Source organism: Topomyia yanbarensis, chromosome 2 (assembly GCF_030247195.1).
Source record: "Topomyia yanbarensis strain Yona2022 chromosome 2, ASM3024719v1, whole genome shotgun sequence".
Taxonomy (NCBI): domain Eukaryota; kingdom Metazoa; phylum Arthropoda; class Insecta; order Diptera; family Culicidae; genus Topomyia; species Topomyia yanbarensis.
In genome coordinates this window covers 102,254,563-102,271,111 of record NC_080671.1, presented here as the reverse complement: position 1 = coordinate 102,271,111, position 16,549 = coordinate 102,254,563, and the positions used below count along the sequence as shown (strand labels likewise).

Sequence of the window (16,549 nt, the reverse complement as noted above, 5' to 3'; positions counted from 1 at the left end):
ACGCGAGTGGCCACTTAGTCTTTATGTTTTTCGGAAGCATCATTTCATCGATTAGCACTGCACGGTTTTAACGATAAACTAAACTAATTTATTTAGGGATACTGAAACGCATCATAAACACCGACTGCTTTCATTAATTGTATACAGTGGACTGTGTATAGTACAATGTAACTGCTGCTTTTATAGCTAAGATACATTTTTAGATGAACAGATGAGATTTGGCGAAAAATTCAGTACAATACAGTAGTAAATGAATGCAGCATTCAGCTCGAATTGTAAACGAATAGCTTCCTATTGGTAACACTGCTCGGAACTTCTATCTGCGTTTATCATCGCGTTAACTATGGTAGTAAAGTGAAACCCGGTTGAAGCGAACTTGTTAATCTACTCTTGAACTGGCCTAAACAAATTGTTTTCAAAAGATTTCATATTATTTTCAAATGTTCTCTGAAAATTCAGAAAATACCAAGAGATTTTTAATAATTTGAAAAATAAAGTCATAACATTCTAGCAGAATTTCTGAGAAATATAATAAATTGCCGAACATTTCAGAACATTCCATAGGATTTCATATAATTTCAAGAGACTTCAAAAAGTTCTAGAAGAATTAGGGATACAGTAAAAACCCGGTTTTTTTCTGCCCCCGATATTATCAGCCTCATATGAAAATGTTTGATGTGCTCTAGTAGAGGAACCAAGTAAAATTCGAATGAATTCCTTCTTGAGCATATGTTTTTCATCTTAACGATATGAAATAAGCGAAAAAAAACTTTCCTTTTTAAATTTTGCATTGGAGACTCCCTTAAGGGAAATTTATACTAAATAATCAGAAAGTAATATGAGATTACGTCTAGGAACTAAAGAATATTTTAGCAGTTGCTGTTTATAAAATAAGACTATGTGTCCCAATTTTATCAATGTCCCCATTTTGTCAGCCTCAAATACACCATGACGCTAATACAAACAAGTCTTCACTGTAATACCGTGAAATTTAGAAGATTTCAAAATATTCCAAATACTTTTGAAACACTTTAGGTCAACGACTCTAAACCTGGGGTCTGCGGACCCCTAGGAAGCCTTGAAGTCGTTGCTGGAGGTCCACGAAGAAGAATATATTTTCCTAGATAATGAAATTTCAATTTTTTTCGTAACAGACTGAAAATAATATATTGGCAGCATACAATATCGATGTTAGACCGTGGAGGTCAACAGCGAAATTCAACAGCATTAGACGATTTCAAAGCATTTCAAAAGAGGTTTGAGAAGTTATCACAACAATATACTTGATTTAGTAATTCTATATTATGTCTAAGGATTTCATAAAATTCAAGAAGATTTAAAATGATTTCAGCTATTCTCAGAAAACTACAGGAAATTCCAAGAGAAATGAAATATATTAAAAAAAAACAGAATATTCGAATCAGAATATTTCGAAGTGCTTAACCCTGCGGCAGTCGCGTCATCATCTACATTTGGACAATTGTTTCTTCTATGGGAATAGTTTACCGATAGTAATGCTAACCAATGTTGAATTTTGAGTATCTCTTGGTGTTGGAAACTAGTGAAGGAAGATTTATACCCTACTACCCTATATTCGACAAAGCAACCAAATAGACCCAGTCACAGCAAAATAAACACACCTCCTATTCTGTGTAGAAACACAAGTCGAAAGTAGCGTCCGAAAAGCAAACGATTATTAATTATATCAACGCCACAAATCTACACGTAATGCCATCCATCGCGTTACGTCAAGCTAAAAATATGATTTTGATAACAGAAAACCACACTGTGAACCCACAGTCACGTTTCGATAAATTTGCTAAAAGATGGGCCAAACACGCAACCGCTCGAATTTACGTCATACCGGGCCTTTACTATGCGTACATTCGCCAAAACAGCCAGAAAAAGGTTCACGAGCCTGGTAAAGGAGCTACCCGGTCTTCCGTTCAAGCCGAAAGAAGGAAGCGAAGGTAAGTCGATTATTTGACCTTGAAGGGTGTCATTCACCAAAATAATCCAGACCGTTTTCACTTTTCGGCGAGCGATCCGACTCAGATCAACAATATCAAACATTGAGAAGTGGGTGGTAAATCTCAACTCAAAATCGCTTCGACGCGGCGGCACAGTTGCGCGTGGAAAGTGAATTTTGTAGCCGCTGTCTGGCGCGTACCAGAGAATAAATAACATCTAACTAAAGTAAGCTGTGTGTAATGGCCACGTATCAAAAAAAAACTTACCTTTGGCGCGTTCACCTCGCCAGTTGAGATGCCGGGACACCTTGTGTGCTGCGAGAGACTTCCCTCTGCAGGGCAGACCCACGATGGTTACCACCAAAGGAGCCCGCAGAGGGCATGGCTTCAATCCGGGGTCCGAAATTATAGCCGCTGTAGGTACATTGCGTGATCCTGTTGAAGATGAAGAAACGATGTCACTGATTGAATACAATATTCCACTTGCTTAAATTCCAAAAATAATAGCAAATGTTTTCAATTGCAACAATGATTAATCCGGCCATGCCTTCTTCTCAGAAATGTAAACAACACCCACTAAAACTGCACTACTTCGTGCACACACTCGATTTCTGAGAAAAGAAAATTGCTGCTCCTTGTGAATGACCTCCCGGGAACCAATTGAATTCTTGCACCGAGTGGCCCCCAAACAGCGCCTACACGTCACTAGCTCATTACAAAGTACATGCAATCAGCTTATTTCTTCTCATTGTCGAATAATTGCAAATACACCACATAAACCGAAAACACAACGAATTGGTATTTACTTTGACCATTACCATCAGCACAGTGCTCAGAAGACGAGGAGACGGCGTCCGGATCCGAACAGTTCATGTGTTCATCGAAAGCGATGCACAAACTGAAAACAAAAGTGAAATTTTCACTCCACTTTTCGCAGTTTGCTCCTTTTTTCGGTTCCTCTGTCTGCGTCTGGCATGGCTGCAAAAGTGTGCGTACATTTCGATCGCTTCTGGGCTGAGCGATAGTCCGGCGTCGTCGGTCGGTATCACCGTCGTCGTCGTCGTCGTCGTCGTGGTCGTGACCGGCGTCGTTCCTATACGAGCCTTCGTACTACACTTGCCGTTCGGCCGAGACGAGACAGGCATCACAAAGCGCCGTAAACCGCTAGATCGATGGTGTACGAAACTGTACACGATTAAAAATGGGTTCTGTGATGTTTGGAGCCATCGCAAATGTATTATCGGTAGAATGTGGATTCGACTGATACACTACAGAATAAAGCTGTTTTGGTAGGTACTATCAGCGCTGTAAAAAGTTATTTAAAATATAGAGGCCGTTCATAAACCACGTAGAGTCATCGGGTAGGACGGTGGGGTCTAGCAAAAGTCTACGTTTATCTAGGAGGTTTATCTCGAAATCTGCGCCCAGCCCATTTAAAAAATCTGTGCAAATCTGTGTTACAACATAGAAATTTGTCTCACAACAAGAAGTGACGACCTTTTTTTAGTTTTTGCTCGAGGCAAAAATTGAGCGCTAGGTTAAAAATTGAGAAATTTGTGCTAATCTGTGCATAATGGCAGAAAACTGTGGAAATCTGAAATCTCTGCACATATGTTTGATCTCATGAGCAAATCTCTAGGAACAGGCCCGTGTGCAGGGGGGGGGGGGGGGGGTTGGGGGTTCAGCCCACCCCCCCATGAGGGTTTTGAATTACATTTAAAAATTTATAAACTTCCTGTTAAATAAAATTACTGCAAACCGTATTGACACCTAAAATGTCATTTGAGTTCGGTCACTCTAGAAACAAGTCAATGAAGAAAACAAGGACGGAACCTTGCGAGGGTGGCTGGAAAGGTATGTATGTCAAGTTGGACGGCTTCTCTAAAGGTTCGGTTCACGTTTCGACAAGCTTCGATATTACCAACAGTAGTGAGTAGACAGCAGATGTCGGTCAGCGGGCTAACAACGGTAGCCAAGGAGGAAAACACGAAGTTGGAGAAAATCGGGATATCGTTGTCTAGAGAAATTTTACCGCTGATGATTATTTCGTTGGAGTGGCAGCGAAATGGATCGCGAAAATGGGCATCGGTATATGGTGTAATACCGCCGCCGAGAAGTTCTCAGCACCAGCTAGCAGATAAATAGGAACGACTAGTACCAAGAAGTATAAGTAGCCCGGCGAAAGTGGTTGTAAACAGATGTATATCCTTATGGTCGACACCTCCGGATCGGTTCATTTCTCAACAAGTGACGATATTTGCAGCAGACCTGAGCAGGTCAGATATATTGCGAAAGTAGTTATGGATAAAAACATGACAAAACAAAATAAGCAAGAACCCAATCCATACCCAATCCGGTTACACCGGATGGATGAGGATTGCGAGATACAAAAGGTTTAGATTTAGTCGGTTGGCTTAACAACTACCATAAACCAATCCAAATCCACCCCGAGCCAGCAGGCAGCGCTCAGTGGTCGGAAACCCCAAAAACGTGAACTTAATTCACTAGAGGCCAAACTATCGAATATATTCACAGGGTGTCTTTGGAGGAATTGTTCATACGAATACTCCCCACAATCTGATAAAAAATAAATTGAGGCATGGCTTACAATGATTGAACTAGAAAAATTAACTTTTTATACTGACGAGGTAGAATGTTGGTGTCTTCGACAAAGTTTTAGAAATTCTCAGAAAGAAGAATTTTGTTGAACAACTTGAACTTGTAGGACCTAAGGTTATCGATTTACACAGTGTTTTCTAAGACAACCCCCTTAAATTTAGTTTTTTTAATATAACTTTTTTCACTGTGACTTTTTTCGTGCAAACGATGTTCCAGACAAATATTGAGGTATTAAAACAAAATAATATTTTTGAAGACTGCATGTAAATATTAAATTATTGTTGAAGACTGCATGTAAAAATATTGTTGAAGACTGCGCACACCTCTTGTAAAAATACTCATTCGTTTTAGGGTTATTGAAGAATTTTAATTTTTTTTACACCAAGTTCAACTGCGTATAAGAGAGAAAGGTGCAAACCAAAATGGGCGAGTAGGCGCTATTTTCAATGTCCAGACTACGCATAATAAAGGTTAGAAGCTTTGATGCGTGTCACTCTATAACCCTATGAATAGGGTATGCTCAGTTTGTAATGTTTTTTATTTTTTCCATATAAAATCAAAAAAAAACATTTTTTGGTGTTTTTTCGTGAAATTTTGTAATTAATGGTAAAAATGTTAAAATCTCCAATAACTTTGAAATTAATGAGTATTTTTACCCTCAGTCTTCAAGAATATTATGTGGTTTTAATGTCTTCACATTTGTTTGGAACATGGTTTGCACGAAAGGTCACAGTGGAAAAAGTTATATTAAAAAAAAACTAAATTTAAGTGTGTTGCCATAGAAAACGCTTTATTTATTTATTCGATCTTCGGTAGAAACCGTACAGACAGGCCCGTAGCCAGGATTTTGTTTCGGGAGGGGCTTAAAAAAATTTGCATAAAGCTTTTAATTCTGACAATTTGATATAGTCACTAGAAACTAAATTAAATTTTGAAAAGTTCATAATGAAATCAATTCCAAATCAAAGACAATCCTAAAAATATGTTCATTGTCACAAGAAAGGTTATAGTACTTACTCTCGTTACAACAAAGTATATTCTAGAGTTCACAGTATTTATGCGCTAACCGAATATGACAATGCTTGACGGTGCTGGAAAACACTAGGTGTTCCAAGCTACACCTTTAAAAGGCGTAGAAGATGCTAAACCGAAATGAGTAGAAAAATATCCATAAAATGTTCGAACGAAGAGAATGTCGAAATTCGTACAAAATCTTCTGATTTAGCAAGCGATTTGTAGATGCGCAGAGACGGTTCAACTTCTATTTTCTTTGTCTGGTGTTCTGCGAGTATTACCAGTTCCAAGGCATCATGCTAACACAATTTTTGATATATTCTATTTAAATGAAACTATTTTCAAGACTAGCCTTGGTCGGGTAGATTAGAACCCCAGTTAGGAAGGATTTTTGGTAATCAATAGGATCAAAATATAAATTTAAATGATTAAATCAACTGAAGGAAACTGCCCACAATTTAATTGATTAAAGAAAATTGTCTACAAATCGAATGAAAACACTGATTACTAATATCTTCTAATTTTCCTTCAAATCGCCAGTCGCCGTGCATGTGTCGTTCACCGTGCAGTTTCAAAATCACGAAATTTAAAGAACTAGCTCCCTAAATCCATCGGAGAGATCCAGATCCCAAATCCTTTCGTTTCATCGTTTTATTGAAACATTCCAACTAAAGTTGAATCAAAATTTTAAATACACCGTAAGTTGATCATATAACGTGCACTGGTGCCAAACAAATGTCCTCAACTACTTATTCTCGTTTTGTTGGTAATAGCAAATACAAATTTGTATTTGGTAATAGTTTTATATTATTTCTAAATTGTGACGTATTTAGATAGGTATTTTTACGGTGACTATGAGGGCGGTTTTCATTTTGATAAAAAAAAGGATTTGAAGTCACGTCAAATCCACCTAAACGCACGGTAACTGGGGACTTGACGGTACGTGAAATTTGTTAAATGTATTACCAAAAGAACTAGAAGGTCTACCTTCTGATGTCGCAAAAAGCAGAAGCAAAAAAAATTGCTACGCTATAGCAGGCTACAGGCACCAGTGAATCAAGCTAGCTATTGTTCTATATCAGTACACATACAAATTGTATCGTTGCCCCCGGCTGCGGAGTAAAATGAGTTTGCCAAATGAAGCAAAAGTGCCTGTGCTACGGGATAACACGAACAGTTAAGGAAGTGGAACAATTAGTTAAAGTGAAAATGGAGCTTAATCTCGCTGAAGTTACCTACATTCAGCTACATCACGTAAAAACTGTGTTTTGATCACGTTTAGAAGCTTAGCACAGGCCGAAAACTTTATTCCAAAGAACAACATGCAACACGAGGTCGAATTTAATAACACCAGAATCAAGATCCCCGTGCATATGGAAAACGACATGGTGGACGTGCGTATCCATGATTTGGCCCCGCGCACGAAGGAGGATTTCATCAAACAAATAATGTCGCAATATGGAGAAGTAGAATCTATTACGAATGACACCTGGAGAAATTTTTTCTCCGGCATTCCCAATGGCGTTCGTATTGTGAGAATGCGAGTGACTAAACCAATACCTTCTTACATGACTATCGAACGCAAATCACCGAAGGATGGCGTGACCTATAAGCAAACAACGCTAATTACATATCCCGGGCAGACCCCAACATGCCAATTCTGTAACTATACAGCCTACTACGGAAAAACATGCGCCGAAGCAACTAGTCAAAACTCATCTACTACAGCCAACTCTAACATGCAGCCACCGATACCTTCAGATAAACCTAAAACAACGATCCAATTACCCAATAATGCAGGTACAACGACCACGACAACCGCTCCCAAACCAACAACTAGCATCGCCAATAAAGAAGCAAATACCGATGAAGACGGATATACAACAGCGACCCATAAGAACAAGAAACAAATAAGAACCTCTGATCGTGAACAGGAAGAAAGCAGTACAGATGACGACATGGACGGGAACGATAACGCGAGAGAAGGCAGACTGAATGACCACCAAGCGGCCTCACCGCCAAGGAAAAAGATCTCAACACGCAGCAGCAAACTGCGTCAACAAGATCTGGCAGACCGACATTCTTAGAATTTTTTTTTTTACTTATTGTAAAAAAAATTAAAAGACCCACGGATCAGTTGTGCTAACGCATTGAGCCGTTTCAAATAAAATTTTAGATTGAAAAAAAAAGAAATATTATAAATATGAACAAGCTCAATAATTTCAGCATCTCTTTATTCCGACATATGGACGGGTATACATCGCACTTACTTCACCTCTGTCGAAGAATAACGTAGGTGTAAGGCCAACTTTCTTTGATGATTTCTGTTGTTCTGTAGTTGAGTGCCCAGAAAATATAGAACAGCTGCTCTTGGGTCGATTTCAATTTATTTATTATTTTTTCTCTCTTTTTCTTCGTTATCTCTGCTCATCTCTCTCATTTTATTCCATAACGAACACAAATAAAACTAAAACATGAAATCGAAACATTAATCCCAATTTATTGACTGTAGACTCAACTAGTTACAACATTTTAGTCGCTCTCCGTGATAAGCTACTGATGTTTGTTCACTGTATCGTCAGGTCGTTTTTAGACTTACATGGACATTAATTGGAAACCATCGAAAGAGACAGAAATGCTGCTGCTTACAACATTAAGTTTATTATGATTGATTGACTAATATGTGGTTTAGCATCTATTGACATCCGTTGAAAAGTAAGGATAAAATCACAACAGATAGTCCTACCGCTACTATGTACGTTTCTGTATGTGAACAACATTAGTAATATACGACGGTATACAATTCTTGGGTTGATGAACACCTCAGAAAAACCGCTGTTTTACCACTTTTTGGCTTGTTTATTTTTTGGCATTTTTCTTGCTTATTGTTCGATTGTTTAAAATATCACTACTTTGCGGACTAATAATGTTTAAATACGGACCGCATTCTCCGCATAAAATGAAATTGAGTGTCAACAGAAATACTATTGCATTAAAATGACGCGAAAACAAAAACTGTCTTCTCGACTATATTGTCATCAACTAACGGAAATGTTTTTGTCTAGCACGCTTGAGTGAGATGCCTGATGTTTCTACTAAGCGTACAGTGCACTAACCTATTACAGAAATTCAATCTGCTTATGCTTTAACTAACTTTATTCTGGCTAATATATAACATAATATCTGAGTTTTGTTAGACACAACCACTAGCGATAAAGTTCTCATTTTGGGACAGTTTTTGAGCTCACTTTTCTATAAAACTTCTGCAATTTTATTATATATTTCGTTTATTTTATTCGGTTCAATGCATTAGCTAAATGAAGCCTTGTGTCTTCAATATATTTCCATGATGTGAACAATGAAAGTGATAAAACGTAAATGGTTGTCCTACAGATCTCGTGCGAACAACTAGCGATTGCATGTGGAGAACTATTTACTAGGCTGAGAAATATTTTTCCTAACCAACAATGTCGCGGTGGTGTTCATTTCTATCTCGTACACTTCCTTATCATCATAGTGGTTACTGCCATGTCCATGTTCGCGAATTTCTGACGGGTCACGAGTGTCGACTTCCTCAATGATGGTGCCGACCGTTGATTTTGAGATACTAGACGCAGTTTTTGCCGTCAATATTATCCGAACAGCAGCCAAAATTTGGCAAATGTTTGTTTTTCAGGAAATGGTTTTGGAGACTATGTATATGCAAAGATATAATGTGTAAAATAATACTATCGCATTCAGTTTTTACGTGCAGGGTCAGGTTGGAGGAAATATGTCTGTTCACCTAGATTTTCACCACAAAAACACCATTTAATATACTTCCTAGATGTGTCCTTTATAATGAATACCATTTTTTCCAAATGTGACAGGAATCTTTTAATAGCCACGGTGCAAGTAAGTGGTATCAGATCTTGTAGCCGAGCATTGATTTTCTCATCGTCCATATATATGAGGATCAACCACATGTTACAAGTTGTTATGCAAAATGACTGGTTTCGCCTGGGCTAATTTGTTAAATGGCATCAGCACTGAACGCCTGACATGGTTAAACTCGTTAAAGGCGATGTTCGTAAGCATAACCTCCATAATCACCTTCAGCAAATATTTCACATCATTAATGTTGCTCCAGCCAAATACGGAGGCTATTGACTTCAGGTCTTTTCGCATAAGATCGATCTTATGCGAAAAGACCTGAAGTCAATAGCCTCCGTATTTGGCTGGAGCACTACTTCTTGCTTCTGCGACTCAATCATTCGACAGATCCCCGCAGCAAGAATTAAAGTAACAGTTTCGTTTGTCTTCCGACGAGTCACACAATATGAAGGAAACTGTTTTATCACACTCAGCATACTGAGTAGATATCCTGACCGCTGTCTTCGGTGGTTCGAAATAGCAATCTTCCTCACAATTCTCGCATTAATTTGTTGAAACCAAACAAGATACAATTTTTTTAAGAGTCACCGAAAAACATGTTGTTTCTTAAATTTATTTTTGAAAATTTTCGGGGGGGGCTTTAGCCCCCTAGCCCCCCCTCTGGCTACGTGCCTGCGTACAGATTACGTGGAAATGACTTATTATTATAGTGTTAAAAGTTTACAATCGCTGACTTATAACTAGACTTAGTTCCTTATATGATAGTCAAAGAATTCAGAAGTTTCGTTAAATTTGCGGCAACACCCATCTACCGGATTATTCTGGCCGTATGCTGTGCGGTGCCTAGGAATCCACAAAAGCGGTCGGTTTCTTATAACATGAGGAGGAACAAACAAATTAATCCTTGAGAGAATATGGGGACAGTCAAAGTTGCTCGACAACATATCGAAAATGAACATTTTTTTGCAAGAAGGTACGACGTGACTCAAGCGTTGGTAAATTTAGCAGCATACCTCTATCATTATACGGTGGCAGACGGATAGGGTCGTTCCATGGCAGTTTTTTTAAAGCAAACCGTACAAAGTTTCTTTGAACACGCTCCTATCGATTGCTTTGCACGGCGTTGTACGGCGCACATACTTGTACAGCGTACTCTAAGATGCTCCGGACCAGTACGGAGTATATAGATTTCAAAAGACCCAATGTTTCAAAAGCTTTAGCCGTTGTCGCTGTGATGTGGTCGGCAAAGCGAAGTTTTCTGTCAAATAACACTCTCAGGTCACGGATAATTTCCACGCTTTCGATGACACACGCCTGAAGGGTATATTCGCAGCGCCATAGATTTGTCGAGCGCCCGAAACTTATCACCTTACATTTACCGACGTTGATCTGCATTCCATTGAGCGAGCACCACTCTTCAATATTGACTATATCCTCTGAATCGAGTCCCGATGCAATTGAGCGAAAAATTTTCAGATCATCAGCGTAAAGCAGTTTTCCAGACTTTATGCGGGTGCAGAGATCGTTGATGAATAATATAAAGATAGGCGGCCCTAGGTGACTTTCTTGAGGGACACCGGTTGGCGTTTCAAATACGCTTAAGCATATAGTGCCGATTCTAACAAAAGCGGATCGTTCAGAAAGGTAAGATTGTAGCCATCTGGTTATCCACGGAGGAAATCCTAGTCGGTGCAATTTCATAAACGCAATGTTGTGCGGCATCTTGTCGAATGCTTTAGCGAAATCAAAATATATTGTATCAACTTGCTGGCGCTTCTCAATGATTGGAACTAGGAAACTTGTGTAGTTCGAAGAGGTTGAGCGTTTCTTTACAAATCCGTGCTGACGTTCATCAATTATGTGCGAAAATGCAGCGTACATTTCATTGTAAACAATTTTTTCCAGAACTTTGGCCAGATAATTCAGAAGAGAGATCCCTCTATAGTTTTCAATATTACGAGTATTTCCTGCCTTATGGATAGGAACTATAGCAGCACACTAGGAAAAACATTTTCCGTGATCGAGCGCTTGAAAATAATGCTTACTGGTACATAAAGCGCTCGGGCACAATGTTTTATGAACAAAGGCGGCACGCAATTCGGACCTAGCCCTTTCGACGGGTCAACGCTGGACAAAGCTCTCAGAACATCGGCATCGTTTACGTTAAGGCGGGGGAGGCTCATATTATAGGTTGGCAATGTTTCAAGGTAGCCTTGCGATGGGTAGAGAGGAGGACTGGTAAATACATCTCGGAAGTGATCTGCAAAAAGATCCACCGACTTGGCTGCGGAACATTTGTCTCGCAGATAAACATTTTCTGGAATACCCCCGGAGTGTCTTCTGCTATTTATAGACTTCCAGAATGTCCAGGGATTATTCCGCAGGTTGCATTGTACTTGGATGAGATACTCACCGAATGCACTGTTCCGGGCTGTTTCATATTGCAGCTCAATTTGTCGAAGAATAGTTTCACACCAAAAAATATGAATTTTATCGTTGACGTAATTGCAAGGATGACAGAATTTAACAAACCGTAATTCACGTAATGACGAAATATAACCGTACTCCGTTTAATTTTTCATGAAGCATATCCATTACATGCGCAACGACATAAAATTACACTTACTGCCATTCAGAACAAACGCTATAAGTAGAGTAAAATTACGTGATTTACGAAATTCAACTTCATGTAAAATTAAAATCAAACTTAAAAGTAAGTCATTTTAATGCTCGTATATGTCAGGGTCAGGAGACGTAAATTTACACGATTTTTTCCAGGTGTGTTTGTTGTCGTCGGTCCTGTGACGAAAGAATCGCTTACGTTGCTTCCGGAGTACGTTGCGCAGCCGGCCAAGCTCAGCGTTCCACCACGAATACTTATAATCTGCATTTTAGTGGTACGTTTTTTAAGAACATTGCAGCGAAGAATTCCATGTATGACCTCGTAGAACGCCGAAACTGCCTGATCCAAATCGTTTCCATCCAGCATATCACGCCATTTGACTGCACAAATAGCCGATTAGACTAGATCCAGGTTGCATCTAGTAAAATCAAAGTTAAGGTCGTCGTTAGTTACATCGGAATCGTCGCCGTCGTTAGAGCACGCGTGAAATCTTAAAACGAACACGGAAAACCGATTCATCGCAATTTCAACTAAAAAATTAGTTGAGTTTTTGGTTTCGTCTACTTAATATTTGGGCGAACTATGTTTTTGTTGAAAACAATAATCCAACGTTGTTGGTTTGGTGCTGTCAGTTTTAGTCTGGAAACGAATGTTTAAGCCTAGCACAAATCTTGAAAAGCTTACCTGAGCTAAAGCTTGAAACGCTTGTCTCAGCTTGTAACGCTTGTTTTAGTCCAGACACAATTTGCATATGCCGTAATACTGCAATTTCAGCCAAGACACAAACGACTGGGATTCAACTAATCTCATTGTTTAATAAAACTGCTTCATCGTAAAATACAACATAGGATATTTCAAACGTTTTGTTACACCGACCGATGGATGAAGGTAGGGAGTTAAATTGTGGAAATACTCCGTATGCAAGTAATTCACACGTAAATATAATTTAGAGTTATGTTTCTCATAATGTTATTTTTTTTATGAACTGCACTCTTAAATGAGACGAAATAGCCAAAGGTATTTGAGAATTGGTGGTAATTGATTGATGATTTCAATTTCAGATGAAAGATATAATTTTTATTTCTTTTCTGTTTAGTTAGCCAGCAGTTTGGAATCTCAAAAGATGAAAAATAATTATCATATTGCATATTACAAAATTTGTTAATAATTGAAATTTGACTATATAATGGACTTAATCCGAAATGGAATGATTTTGACAATTTTCGACAATACTTTCAACTTTCAGTATTTTATTTTATTTTTTTTTTGTAAGTACAGTATACATGTATTGAAAAAATGGCAATCAAAATCTTTCTTTTATTGAAATGTTTTTAAAGAAAAACTAGAACTAAAATGAGGTCAGTTGAATTTCTGTTATTTGTGTATTGGTTCAGGTAGTTACGTCCAGACTAAACAAGCTTTCCAAACTGAGACAACTACCTACCAGCATAACCGTTATGCTCAGCGTGTATGAACATAGTTGCTGTCGCTACCTTGATGTATTTCAATAAGGTGTGCATCTTGGCTATTTTGCTGTGATCTCGTATGATGTGCGTCTTGAATCAAAATCAATAATAATTTTCAATAACTAATGTTTCAAAGGTTTTCTTCCATTTAATTCCACTATGTTTCATAGTTAAATGCACTTGCACTTCACTATTTAAATAGTTAAATAGTGAATTGCAAGTGCATTTAACTATAAAAACAAAGTGGAATTAAATGGAAGAAAACCTTTTAAACATTACGTACATTCCACTAAGACCTCCGTTCGCGTATATATTGTTTCAATAAATATTATTTGAGAATCTAGCAAAATTAAGGAAAAATTTAGTTACGTTTTTCATTTTTCTGTTGAAATCAACTAATTAGCAAAACAAAAACTTGTTTTGTTATTTTCTTCATCGAATGGTTTTCAGTGAAGAGCTTATGATGAAGGCCTACCTATACTTAATAGATGTCGGAGGCTCGATCAATTCGAACACGTTTGTGTCGTTGACGAAGGCTAGATCGAACTATTCTCATATAAATTTATGTATTGCATCTCTTTCTCGCACATGCTGTTACTGTAAGATTTTTTGTTGAATTTTAAGTTTTTATCTCCGATTTTTCATATATATTACTATAGAAACTTGAAAACTCTTGTGAGTGAACTAGAGTTGGAATAAGCTCATATTTGGCATATGGTTTGTGAAGCCAAATACCATTTGATTTAGCGGTGTTCCGATAAAGGTCAAAATTGTTGCCGGTCCAATACCTAATTCGCTTCAAACATTGAATCCAGGCGAGATGGACCATGAACGGACTCAGTCGTCAATTATTTGACACAGCAAAGATAAAAATATTGAACACAAGCGAACGGTGTACATTGTACAATACTCGAATCAAACAGCTGTGCATCGTATCCTTACACGAATGAAAACACGCACCAAGCAAAATGAGTCAACGCTAGTGATGATGAGAGGAGCGAAAGAGACAACTAGTACAACGATTATTACCCGTGTTCGCCCATGGAGCTTGACTTGTCCACGTGTTTTACGTACGAGATTGTACATAAAATGTGTATTTGAAACGAGCACAGCACAAGGGAAGCATGGTATTTGATCGAATAAGCTCAGCTGCCTGTTGAAAACGTTGAAATGCGCTGCATAGCGACACTACGATGGTGTACCGCCACAGACAATGTAGCGGACTTATTAGATCAGTCAGCTACACTAGCTGTAGAAGCACGCAACGCAGTTGTCTGCTGGACGTTCAACAGGCAACTGAGCTTGTCCGACTAAATCTGTTCAGTCATTGCCGGTATAAGGACTAAATGTTATCAATAGACTTAGACTCGCGTGGAGGCATGAGATAGGAAACTTGTGATAGCTAAGATTTTTATCCCTGTAGTGACTATGAATATTCAATTTTCTATGGAGGATTTCTTCCAGAAACAAATGTTTCCATAAAAATTAATCAAATGGATGTTCCGTGAAGTTCAGTTTAGTGTTTCTTGAAATTTATTTCACACTTTGAGCTTACTAGAATAGGTCAACAAAATTGCAGCTGCAACTTCATGAAAGGATTCAACCAGTAGCAAAATTTTAGTCGCTTAACATGAGCCTCTAGGGTACCAATGACATGCATGGGAAAATGCGACCATCCAATTTTATAACTTCTCGAAAGTTCTAGGTCGAACTTTTGAACTTTGACCGGCTTACACGATTCTGTAATGGTGTCCGATTGAGCAGATACTCTTTTCTAAAAATTTTGAGGTATGTGTGACATATTCCAACGAAGCATTTTAAACTGTTAACATGTGTGCACAACTATGCCTGAATTTGTCGTTCAGTTCAGCTTCATTTTGCCGAAGTTTTCCCGTTCCCTTCGGCTTATTTTTTGCTTTATAAAGCGAAAGTTCAAAGATTGTTTGTCACTGAAATTTGCTCACAACTTAATTTTGTAGCAAGGTATCTGAAGTTGTGTCAGAAAAATCAATATTGTTACCACTGTAGTCACTACACTTTCTAAATAGGATTGCTTCCAAAAGCAAATTTTGTCATAACAATAATCAAAACCTCTGTAAAGTTCTGGCATAATTTGGTCAGCGGCTATTTAATCCGGGATGTAATAGAATGATATAGCCAAAATATTTTATTGATTGAATTTTTTAATTTATTAATGCGTCAATTTGTCTAGAGTTCTGGACAATTATTAAGTACAAATTGAAGCAATGTGGCGAAACCATCAAACTTCATGTCAGATTTGGAGAATCGAAGGAAAGATGACCGATAATGTTGATAGTACTCTAGAAATTTGAACGGCTTTTTTACAGTCCTTAGTGGATTAAAACGATTTGTTTGCTTTTAAATCCCAATGTTTCGTTGATAGTACTGCGCAAAAAAAATAAAAACTAACATTGCAAACTGATTTCCCAGATGCTACATTTTTTGCCGTGACCAGCATCTTATACCGCTACACTGGTGTGCTCCCGAATACGAGTGGGCACGCACATATTACCATCGTGTCATGTGGCACGTACGTACCGGAGAAGTTGTGTGGTAGAGCCAGACGCTGCCTGCGTCAATGTTGGTGCGCTGTTGAGATACTAAAACATGCTGGGCTGGCATACCTACCTAAGAAATACACTCCGAAAGGTATGCGCACGAGAAAGGAACTACCGATATCAACATTGTTATGTTTTGTGCTAACTGGAGATCTGTGAAGACAGAATCGCCAAACTGCGTATCGCACCTTGCTGGTTTCGACAGAAAAAGGAATGAAGTAGATAGGCCTAATCGATACCTTTAATCACACGAGCAGAAGTATTGATAACAATAAAATCATTGACCAATATATTGATGATGTGAAGGTGTCTTGAACATATTGATTCTAGAGCAATCAAATAAAATTGATGCTTTAAAGAAGTTTTATTTTTACCAGGTGTGGAGTAGTTCGCTTCAGGCTCAAG

General features: G+C 38.2%; 1 protein-coding gene across 3 annotated transcripts in view; it reads right to left on the bottom strand.

The window, feature by feature from the left end:
* LOC131679033 (6-phosphofructo-2-kinase/fructose-2,6-bisphosphatase 1-like) overlaps positions 1 to 16,549 on the bottom strand; it is a 298,237-nt gene that overhangs the window by 18,072 nt on the left and 263,616 nt on the right. The window contains exons 1-2 of one of the 3 annotated variants that reach the window (XM_058959559.1): positions 2,777 to 3,075; positions 2,238 to 2,405 (exon numbers count right to left, since the gene is read on the bottom strand). In XM_058959559.1, coding sequence (XP_058815542.1) covers positions 2,238 to 2,405; positions 2,777 to 2,843 — 235 coding nt within the window. In that variant the 5' untranslated portion in view covers positions 2,844 to 3,075. Of the gene's footprint in view, positions 1 to 2,237; positions 2,406 to 2,776; positions 3,076 to 16,549 lie in introns of those variants that run through there. The other 2 variants (XM_058959558.1, XM_058959556.1) reach the window with 2 other exon arrangements.